The following is an 11969-nucleotide window of genomic DNA, read 5'->3' as shown; positions in this document are numbered from 1 at the left end:
TAAATTTTTACAAAACAGCGAATGGAGGCTATTTGGTCACATCTTACGTCAAGAAAACATCCCAGCCCAAACTGCAATGACAGAATATTTCCTTCATGGCAACAAATATGTAGGGAGACATTCAACATCAATAGTAACCACCCTGGTTCAGGTCGCTGCATCAAACCCAATTGCTGTCAGCAACGTATGGCACAGATACAGGTACAGACACACAAGAGTAGAACGGAAACTTGGGAGCCAATATCTATTGGGTAAGAACTTTATCTTGTCAAATTTCACAAATGAAAGTGCGACTCATCGCATCAATCAGATGTTATAGGGAAACAACTAAAGAAAACTGAGGATAATGTCCAAATAATAAAGATTAGGGAATTGTATTTTTCAGTCGCAGAAGCAAAACGTACACTCAAGAAAGGTGTTTATTTCAACTAATATTCAATTCTCATCATTTTTTACATCTTGCATGATAAAAGTATTTTGAGACGTTTAAAATTATCGTTTCTTGTATGCGTTCTATACTAGTCTTTGAATATAAAAATAGGTCAAGAACTTATGAAACGGGTTTTTCAACTGCTTCCCCACAAATCTTTAAAAAAAATATATATTTTAAATAATCCAATACAATTCAGGCATACATGTACAAACATTTAAATGGAAATAAAGAGGACGGGATTTCCCCCCATGATAATTTATTCAATAGCCCACTGATCCTACTTTTTTTCTTTTTTTTTTTTTTTTTTTTTTTTTGCATGACTTTACCTGTCAAGTGGTTGTCTTTGTTTGGGTGTTGGTGGATCCGCTTGATTTCTTTATAGAGTTTGCCCCTCAGTTTTTTCGAAGAGTAACAGGTTGTTTTTCCAATAGAACGGCGTGGTGGGTGGGGTGGGGGGGGGGGGGGCTTAAATTTTTGTTTTCATTACTTATCGAAACTTCTCCCTCTTCTTAGATTTCATCATCATTGCCTTTTTCACCCTGGGTCAGGGTATAGGCCACAGACAAACAGTTTCCATCCTTCTCTATCCTGAGCCGACTTTTTTATCTCATTCCAGGTCTTACCACTTCTCTGTATATCAGCTTCTTTAATTCTTCTCCATGTTCCTCGTGGCCTTCCCCTTGATCTTCTGCCCTGAGGGTTCCAGTCCAATACTTTCTTTGTTATAGTTGAGTCATTCTTTCTAAGCGTGTGTCCAATCCACCTCCATCGTCTTCTTCCTATATCCTCTCCCACTGGTTTCTGCTGTGTTCTTTTCCATACTTCTTCATTTTTTATTCTATCCATCCATTTTATTCTGAGTAGCTTACGCATGCACCTGTTTACGAAAATCTGTACCCTCCTTATACATGCCTGTGATGCGTTCCAAGTTTCACATCCATACAGTAGGACAGACTTCACGTTTGAGTTGAAAAGTCTTAGCTTTAGTTGAAGGGAGATATCTTTAGTTCTCCAAACTCTGTTCAAAGATGTGAATGCAGCCTGTGCCTTTCCTATTCGTGCTTTCACCTCTGCTTCCGTGCCTCCATCCTTGTCAATTATACTTCCGAGATAGCAGAAAGTGTCTATATCTTCGAGTTCCTGATCTTTTACTTTGATCTGCTCCCTTTGACGCGTACCTATCCTCAAGACCTTTGACTTTGCAGGGTGAATTCTTAGACCAATTGATTCCGAGAGGCTGTTTATAATTGTGGTTTTTGCTTGCATCTGGTCCTGGGTGTGGGACAAAAGAGCCAGATCATCTGCAAAATCCAGATCATCCAACTGTGTCCAGGGGGTCCACTGTATCCCATTTCTTCTCCCTTTGGAGGTTTCCTTCATTAGCCAATCAATGACAAGGATGAACAGGAATGGTGAGAGCAAGCATCCCTGCTTGACACCAGTCTTAATTTCAAAGCTGTCAGTAAGCTGATCTTCATGTACAACCCTGCAACTTGATCCTTCATACATTTCCTTAATGAGGTTTACTATCTTTTCAGGGAGTCCATAATGTGCCAGAATTTTCCACAATGTTGCTCTGTCAATACTGTCGAAAGCCTTCTCGTAATCCAGAAAGTTGACAATAAGAGGAGAGTTCCATTCTATAGACTGTTCTACTATGACTCGCAGAGAGGCAATCTGGTCGGTGGTTGAACGGTTTTTCCGAAAACCTGCCTGTTCGTCCCGCAGTTTAGCATCTGTTGCATTCTTAATTCTCTCTAAAATAATACGGTTGAAAACCTTTCCTGGGATAGAAAGAAGAGTGATGCCTCGATAATTATTACAATTACTGAGGTCCCCTTTCTTTGGAAGCTTGATAAGATGTCCTTCCTTCCAATCCTTTGGGAATATCCCGTTATTCCAGATTCTCTCAAATAGTGGGTGCAGGGCCTCAGCATTTCTTTCCGCATCAACTTTTAGAGCCTCCGGTGGAATCTGGTCTGGTCCAGCAGCTTTCCCCCTTTTCATCTTGTTAATGGCACCCACAATCTCTGCTATCGATGGTGGATCACAGCTAATTGGTAGCTCATTCCTTGCAGGCAAAATTTCTGGCTGGTTGTCTGGTGGTGGTCTGTTCAGAAGGCAGTTGAAATGTTCCCTCCATCGTTCAGATTGAGCCTCTTTTCCAAAAATAGTTTTCCCATCTTTGTCTTTGACTGGTACCTCTGGTTTCCCATATTTTCCAGCAAGTGTCTTGGTAGTTTGATAAAGGATCCTCATGTGTCCTCCAGTCGCTGCTGCTTCTGCTTTCTCTGCAAGTCTGTTCATGAATGCTTCCTTGTCTTTCTTCACAGATCTTTTGACTTCCTTAGCTATGGCTCGATACTGCTCTTGTGCATCCAGTCTTGAAGCCCTTGTTCGGCTTGCATTCACTTGTTCCTTCCTTGTTCTCCTCTTTTCAATAAGGTCCAAGGTGGTTGGACTTATCCATTCTTTATGTTCCGATTTCTTTACCCCCAATACCTCGTGGCAAGTTGTTATGTAGACTTCCTTGATCTTTGCCCAATGTGACTCTACATCTATGTCCTCCTCGAGCTCAGTAAGAGGTTGGAATCTATTACTCAATTGTAGTTTGAATTCCTCATTTTTTTCCCCATCAAGTGCATTCACCTCGAATTTTCTTCTTGTATGTGATCTGGCCCCGTGTTTTCTGAGTCGGAGCTTAAGCTTTGCCAATAGCAGGTGGTGGTCTGATCCAACATCTGCCCCTCTCTGTACTGTCACATCTTCCAATGAACGTCTGAATCTACGAGAGATACAAAAATGATCAATCTGATTCTCTGTCACACCATCTGGTGAGACCCAAGTTGCTTTGTGAATCCTCTTATGGGGGAACACTGATCCTCCAATCACCAAACTGTTGAATGCACAGAAATTTGCAAATCTCTCTCCATTATCATTCATTTCTCCCATGCCATGACGTCCCATGATACCTTCATAGCCTACGTTATCCTGTCCCACTTTTGCATTAGCATCTCCCATCAATATGTTGATGTCTTTCCTTGGCAACTTGTCAATGACTTGTTGTAGCAGACCATAAAATGTATCTTTGTCCTCATCTGTTGCATCATTTGTTGGGGCATAGATCTGTACAATGTTCATGCTGATCTTCTTACTCCGTGTTGTAAAGGACGCCATAATGATCCTTTCTCCGCATTGTTCCCATCCTCTCAGTGACTTCTGGGCAAACTTGCTTAGAATTATTCCTACTCCCTGTGTATGAATCCCGTCCCCTCTCCCTGAATATAAAATCTTCTCCCCAGACTTGAGGTGTTTCTGTCCGGATTGTATCCAGTGGGTTTCGCTTACTCCAAGTATATGCAGCCTGTATCTTCTCATCTCAGTCACAACTTGAGAGCTTTTTCCTGCTTCATACATGGTGCGAACGTTCCACGACGCAATTCGAAGCTGCTTGTTTGGCGAAGACGTCATCGGGTCAGCAGAGTCCTTTCGGCTTTGTCTGTTGTCCTTCATAAATTCTGTAATTCCAGAAACTCTTCGGTCGCCCAAGCTAAAAAAAGGATTTAGTTTGTCTGTCTGTGTTTCTGTAACGGTTTGAGTTTAACGGAAAGGGGTGTTAACCCTTTGCCAACCCCCAACCTGGAGGACCAGGTGACTCAAAGATGGGGGAATCACACACCATTAGTCGCCTTTTACGACACGCTGGCTTGGCGTTGGGCTATTCTTGACCCTCTCAGTTGAGGGACCCCGGACACCACACGGGGACTTCTTAGATTTAGTAGACATAAATTTTACCCTGGTTTTTTTTTCACAGATCATTTTTCACAATGACATCATTTTACAAGAGGCCACCTTTTCAGTGATGGAAGACGCGCATCATGATGTGAACAATAAATGATATTTCAAGACGTTATCCAAGATACTGTGATATGTTACAAACTGCTCAAAGATCTAATGTTGTAAGGTAAGTCTTCCAATCATTTTCTTTGTGTGTGTACACTTCCTCCTTTTTATCAATCACTTACACTCACTATCCCTCAGTGAGATAGTGGAGATTTATGTTTACTGAAATTTCACCCAGAATGTATTTTACCTTAGAACATTCTTTACTATGTGAGGAACCCCATCAAAGCAACAAATATCAGGAATTGCCTACTCTTCCTTCGTTCTCAATCACAGCCTTTTATAGACATTGTATATGTCCATATATTGTGAAAGTCGGATGGATGAAATGTCCATTTTAATACCTTATGTTGTATTTAGTGCTCATACGCCAATGGGCGCATTCAAACGCCAATTAATTGAGCAACATATTTAAAGTGCCTCACCCAGTGCCAGCAAACATTCTAAAAACAATCTTTTTCATTTTGATGACTAAGGCTTTCTTCGCCCATCCAAAATAGAATGGTGATGGGCTAAATCCGGATAGTGTTCATGAAATTAAGGAATCATCGTCACTGGCAGTTTAACTAGTTAACGCTTAATGTATTAATTATTCAGAACTTAAGGCCCATGAAGCTGAAATTGATTCCAGTTTCTGTTAAAGAAACAGTTGATTATCGCCGCTTCTTCTTCTTCTTCCTCTTCCTCTTCCTCCTCCTCCTCCTCCTCCTCCTCCTCCTTCTTTTCTTCTTCTTTTCTTCTTCTTTTCTTCTTCTTTTCTTCTTCTTTTCTTCTTCTTTTCTTCTTCTTTTCTTCTTCTTTTCTTCTTCTTTTCTTCTTTTCTTCTTTTCTTCTTTTCTTCTTTTCTTCTTATTCTTTTCTTCTTTTCTTCTTATTCTTTTCTTCTTTTCTTCTTCTTTTCTTCTTCTTTTCTTCTTCTTTTCTTCTTCTTTTCTTCTAAGAAATTGATGGTAAAATACTTTTCACCAAATCAAAATGAACAGATACCCGAGTCGGTTCCTGTCATTGATTTGTGTGAATTACAACCCAACCTATGTTATCGGAAACATGTTTACTTGTAAGTTAATTTATAAGGCAGAATAAAAAGATATCTCATCAGATTTTGTCATGAATAGCGTGGCTAATTAGATGTAATGACAATTTGATAATTAAATATTTAATACGGCATATTAAAAAAAATATATAAATGCAATCCATTATTTAAAGTTGTTGTTTTTTTTTAATATCAAAATAAACAACAAACTTTCTATTCTTCTGGGCCGGTTTATTGTTTGAATTTATTAATTTTTTTTTTGCAGTAAGACAGACTTGTCTAGAGAGAACGCGTCAAATATACAAGGTGTCCATAAAGTCTTTCCTTGATTTCAAAGAATTATTTTTCTAAAACCATTATATAGATTTACATCTGGTTTTCGCAATCTTCTAAGGAAAAGTCATAATTTATGATCATAAGTCATAGATATTCATTACCTCACCAAAATTAGCAAAATGAGCTGGGTGGGGTTCCTGACCTCCCATAGTGGGCAGGAAGGCACTTACTGTGTCTTCTATCCCCATATATCTATTTTCCAACATGCTTTCTGTCTTTGTCTTGGAATGAGATTACTTTGTTTTGTTCAGGCCCTGGACGGATACCTGGCTTGAATGTATAGAGTTTTGGGAGATGATTTTTTCCCTTTTTTCCCCCTTTATCCAATTTTCTTCCATTTTACTGGCGCTGATATGACCTTGCAAGCGCCGTAAAACCCTTAAAAACAAAACAAACAAAATGAACATCAACAAAACAAACCCACTCATTTTTCTCTTCTATTTCGGAATCATAACAGTGCAACAAAACTTAATATGAATGCATTAAACAAAATCGTCAGAAATAGCTGAACGTTTCATAGCCGAGTTTGGCAGACCATTACAGGACATGAACACGGTTATTTTAAAAACAAACACACGAGACGGGTATTCTAAATTTGTTGAGATGCAAAGTGAATTGGTAATATTGGCAGATACACAACAGATTTATAGGCCCATCTTTCTTTACCGTGGAAAAGATTACTGCAAATGTCTATTTAGATACGCTAGAATTTTATGCTGGATCCCAAATCCAATAATAATAATAATAATAATAATAATAATAATAATAATAATAATAATAAAGTGTAGCGCTTGCTATGCAATTGCATCTTAAAGCTCTTACAATAAAAATACAATTCGTTGATTAATAAAATTATAAAACACAGCATAATTAGCGTGACACATTAAGTAAAAGTCGTTTTCGAATAAGAATGTTTTAAGATACGCTTTGAATGTTTCCATTGATTGCTTTTCTCTGATCTGCCAGAGCCAAAACAATTCGAAAGAACGATCACCGAAAGTTTTGGTATATATTTTGTGGTGTCGCCGGAGCTCCATGAGAGGCGGGAATTTGACTTTTTAATCAGGTCCAAAATATAGTCGGGGGGGGGGGGGTGCAAGGCTTTTTAAGGATTAAAAAAAAGTGGTCGAAATTTTATATTCAATCCTTGCTTTGGCGGGAAGCCAATGCAAAGTTCTCAAAAGGTGAGCAGCGTGGTCAGTTTTTCTTCTCAATACAATTCTAGCAGCTGAATTTTGCAGACTGTAGCTTTCCGAGACTCTTCAGGCAGGCCAAAAAGAAATGTTACACTAGTCCCAATTTAGGCCGTACTAGAGAAACCACAAGCTGTTCTGTGACGTTAGTTGTCAGTTTCAAATTGATTTTTATTTTTGACAGCTCGAAATGCATACTTTTGCAGGGAGCACTGATCTGCTTGCACATCGACAATTTTCATCAAAAACAGCTTCAAGATTTCTCACTTTTTTAGGAGTTACTTTGCAACCATTGAAATCAAGTTGGAAGTTGCTAACGTTTGAGATTATTTGGTTTGCCTATCATGATGACTTCCGTTTTTGACTCATTAAGTTGCAATTTGTTCAGTGTCATCCCGTCTTTTATGTCTAAAATACAGCTTTAATGTCAGAGACAAGACTGGGTTTATGTTGATTGAAAACAGACTTGTAAATTTGTGAGTCGTCAGCGTAAAAATGATAAAGTTATGATCTTATATGATATTAGCTAGAGGTGCCAAAGACTTAATAAATCGGGTCAAAAGACAGAGCCTTGGGGAACTCCAAATTGATGTACATTTGACAAAAAGGGAAGGTTAGACACAGGACGGTAGTTTTAAAGATGGTTTTGACAACGGTCGCGCTTCTTTATAAGGGGTTTTATTATTGCTGTTTTATGAAAGAGAGGGACTTTTCCTGAAGACAAACGTTATTGATAATTTCTGTATTTGTTATGCGAGTTTATCAAGGGCATGCCTTGGTGATATGTGTTGAGAAGATGTGTCAAGTTCGCAATTCTTATTTGGCGATTTGGATATAATTTTGCTGTCTCTTTCCGATACTTTTAATTCATTCAAATAGTTATTTCGATTTTAAAATGACAGAAAGAAAGAAAGAAAGAAATAGAAAGTAATAAAGAATACATAAGATATTTTTTCATTAAGACGGTGTTCCTTAACCTTGGAGACAGGCCAGTCGCGAAGTTCTAAACGGCACGTTTCCAGAAAGATGGATTGTGACTGGGAGATATGGACTCGATTGCCTGGCCGCCTGGGTTACCGGGCATTTCTCTATAAAGACTTTCCTATTGGGCTACATCAGACGCGTTGTTTATTCAACCCCCGATACCAAATGTTGGCACGACTAGCATTGAATAAGAGGTGTTATTGAATTTACCACGCCACAAACGCTACAAAACACTCGAAAAGAACTCGAAAATAGGTTGAATTTGCTTGTAAGTGAGATAATGATAAGCAAAATGTAAAACATTAAATGTATTCAAGATCCATGTTAATTATATTGGCTGTTATATTTTCTGATGAAGATATTAAATTGGGAAAGACTTTATGGGCACCCTATATCTTTTTACAGTCTTTTTCATGATTCACCACCTCCTTATCACAATTGCTTGAATTATTGTTTTGTGGTAAATCGAATGTGTTTAGAGGATAGGGTATTATGCTTATGTCTTTGTAGAAGTTTTGGTGATCTGAAGCTAGACACAGATAGATAGATCCTGGGAGATAATTTGTTTAGTTTGAATAAGCCACCTTCTCTTTTTTTTCCTTTGACATTTGCAAGGGCAGACAACTTCTAGATAATTTGACCATTGTCGAAGTATATTAAAGAAGCCATTCAGAGCCATACGGCCATGGAGTCTGTGTTTATTCCTGTTTCTATAGTAATTGGTTGCTGCCTTTTGGGTAGTCTATCGCAAAGTACTTTCAGACAGATCTAACAGATCCAGCTACTCAATTACTATTGGATGGACAGTTAGTCAGAAAAAAATCGAACCCATTCCCTTTGCGTGTGAAAAACAACCAACTGAGCTATCAAGACCCCATTGAAGAAGAATGGGTAATATTAAATATTTTTAAAATAAAAGGAAATATTTGAAAAGTTGGTTACCTTTTTATGTTTAGTTTTATTTGTATAATTTTACTTTACATTTCCCATCCTCTATAGATTCCATAGACACTGAAATGGCCTTTCCCCTCTCTAAATATCTTATTCTTGCAATCATCTGTCGATTCTCAGCTGTGGTCGAGTCGGACCGCTAAGACCACATTCTGTGTGCTGAGAAAACTTCAATGTCATCTTTTGGAAAACTAGATATTTCAACAATCCGCATATGAACCGCTTCAGGGTTATCTTACGATTTCTCTTCTATTAAAACAACTAAAATAGATTTGCCCAAATGACACGATTCGCTATTCACAATTCTCTTTTTCTTCCATTGCAGATCACATCTTTTCTACATTCAAGGAATGGCAAGTCTCCATCAGACCGAAATTGAAATTTGTCTTGAAGAAACTAAACCCATATTTCCCAGGGATATCTAACTCCTCCCTGGATGGTGATGAACATCTCAGAAGTTGTGTATGGTCAGGTAATTCAATTATTCGAATAATTAAATGATTCGTACAAGGATGTTCAAATTTTTTTTTTAACAGATAAAGGGAAAGTACAACACAATACTGGTACAGTAAAAGAAAGCGAACTTGGAAACTTAAAGTAGGGGCCATGATAGTTCTAGGAAAATAGAAATAATGATGTTAATGATGATAATAATGATAATGACGATAATAATGATGATAATAATGATGTGATTATGATGTGATGATATTAATGATGATGATGATAATGACGATGATAAAATGATGATAATGATTGAATCGCCATTTAGTTCATGCATACTCTGGCAAGCCGTCAAAGGCGCCCTTATACTGCTCGTCTACCGGAATGGTCTAGTGACGGTCGACTAGTAGGTTTCCTGTCCCTGCACCCTCACCACCACAAGCGGTGATCCAATTGGCGATGATAATAAGATAATAACGCTGATATTGATTAAGATAATAAAATTATAACATTTTTGAAATTTCATTTATTGAATATTTGATGATATATCGAGCGTTTAATTTCCACATAAGTACAAGAGTTGCTTTAAAATTTCTGCATTCATTCGAAAAATTCACTGAATCAATTTTCTCTCTTCCTTCACGTGTTGGAATTTCATAAACTCTACCATACACACACACACACACACACACAAACACACACACACACACACAATCATCGCACATGCTCTCTCTCTCTCTCTCTCTCTCTCTCTCTCTCTCTCTCTCTCTCTCTCTCTGCCACATACATATATACTCAGAAAAAGCTTACACAAATAGACTCGCATGTACCATATTTGTGCATACACGGGAATAATTTACACATTTTATACGATTAAATCGTGTTATCCTGTCCGGTAATTGATTTACATTGAATTGAAAATAAATGATTCAAAATAAAACAAACATACATCAAAATTGAACGTATTCCAAGTACAAAATGATTCATATTATATCCAAGTAAATTAATAGCTCATTTTTAAAATGTAGCCTGAAAAGACTATCAGAAATGGCCTGAACATTTCAGAATTTTAGAACACATTTTACAGAAATTAATTTTACCCTAAAATGCTTTGTAATGTCGATAATCAACAAAATACCTGGCAAACTGATTATGACTACGAAATACGTGGTCAGTTATTAAAACACTTGGAAATCCAACTAAACAATAACAGGATGTCTCAAGTCAACTCCAACTCAGTGGCTCCCCACACTGAGCGGCATTGCACCACCCAGTCTTAGACGACAAGAGGCTAATCAAAGAATGCATACAAAAATTGATGAAGTCACAGATAATACTCCTATAAAAGTAATTATAAAGGGAGCACCTTCAACAACTAGACTCGGAATTGAGAAGACCTTTCCACCTAACAAAAATGGCAGACTTCAGTGTGGAGGAGAACTGGAGAGAAATGTGGAACAAGGAAACACCAAGAGGAGGAAACATCATAAAAGATCCAACTAAAAGAATGCATGCATTCCACAACGCCAGGAAATACTAGGTTTCCTCAAATCGCCTCTTAACAGGACATGGAAGAGCTACTACTACTACTACTACTACTACTACTACTACTACTACTACTACTACTACTACTACTACTACTACTACTACTAAATACTACTTCTATACTACTTCTACTACTAACTTCTACTACTAACTTCTACTACTAACTTCTACTACTAACTTCTACTACTAACTTCTACTACTAACTTCTACTACTAACTTCTACTACTAACTTCTACTACTAACTTCTACTACTAACTTCTACTACTAACTTCTACTACTAACTTCTACTACTGACTTCTACTACTGACTTCTACTACTGACTTCTACTACTGACTTCTACTACTGACTTTACTACTGACTTCTACTACTGACTTCTACTACTGACTTCTACTACTGACTTCTACTACTGACTTTGACTACTGACTTCTACTACTGACTTCTACTACTGACTTCTACTACTGACTTCTACTACTGACTTCTACTACTGACTTACTATGACTTTACTATGACTTCTACTATCTACTATGATCACTGCTTTATACTGACTCTACTTTATACTGACTTCTACTACTGACTTTACTACTGACTTCTACTACTGACTTCTACTACTGACTTCTACACTGACTTTACTACTGACTTCTATACTGACTTCTACTACTGACTTCTACTACTGACTTCTACTACTGACTTCTACTATCTGACTTCTACTACTGACTTTACTACTGACTTCTACTACTGACTTCTACTAACTGACTTCTACTACTGACTTCTACTATGATTCACTACTGACTTCTACTACTGACTTCTCTATGATTTACTACTGACTTCTATACTGACTTACTACTGACTTCTACTACTGACTTCTACTACTGACTTCTATCTGACTTACTACTGACTTATACTGACTTACTACTGACTTCTACTACTGACTTCTACTACTGACTTCTACTACTGATTCTACTACTGACTTCTACTACTGACTTCTACTACTGACTTCTACTACTGACTTCTACTACTGACTTCTATACTGACTTCTACTACTGACTTCTACTACTGACTTCTACTACTGACTTCTACTACTGACTTCTACTACTGACTTCTACTACTGACTTCTACTACTGACTTCTACTACTGACTTTCTACTATTAAC

The 11969-nt window shown here is 37.6% G+C and overlaps 1 protein-coding gene across 1 annotated transcript in view; it reads left to right on the top strand.

The window, feature by feature from the left end:
- The window catches only part of LOC144957191 (uncharacterized), a 16210-nt gene extending 6986 nt beyond the window's left edge, over positions 1-9224 (top strand). The window contains exons 2-4 of the mRNA XM_078888245.1: positions 1-251; positions 4248-4397; positions 9159-9224. The exon at positions 1-251 is cut by the window's left edge and continues 1204 nt beyond it. Coding sequence (XP_078744371.1) covers positions 1-251; positions 4248-4264 — 268 coding nt within the window. The 3' untranslated portion in view covers positions 4265-4397; positions 9159-9224. The remainder of the gene's footprint in view (positions 252-4247; positions 4398-9158) is intronic.
- Positions 9225-11969: the final 2745 nt, after the last annotated feature.

The sequence above is a fragment of the Berghia stephanieae genome, chromosome 1, assembly GCF_034508935.2.
Source record: "Berghia stephanieae isolate SIO BIC M18660-M18661 chromosome 1, UCSD_Bste_1.3, whole genome shotgun sequence".
Lineage (NCBI taxonomy): Eukaryota > Metazoa > Mollusca > Gastropoda > Nudibranchia > Aeolidiidae > Berghia > Berghia stephanieae.
Note: the sequence above shows the minus strand (reverse complement) of the source record. Positions and strands in the feature narration are given on the sequence as shown.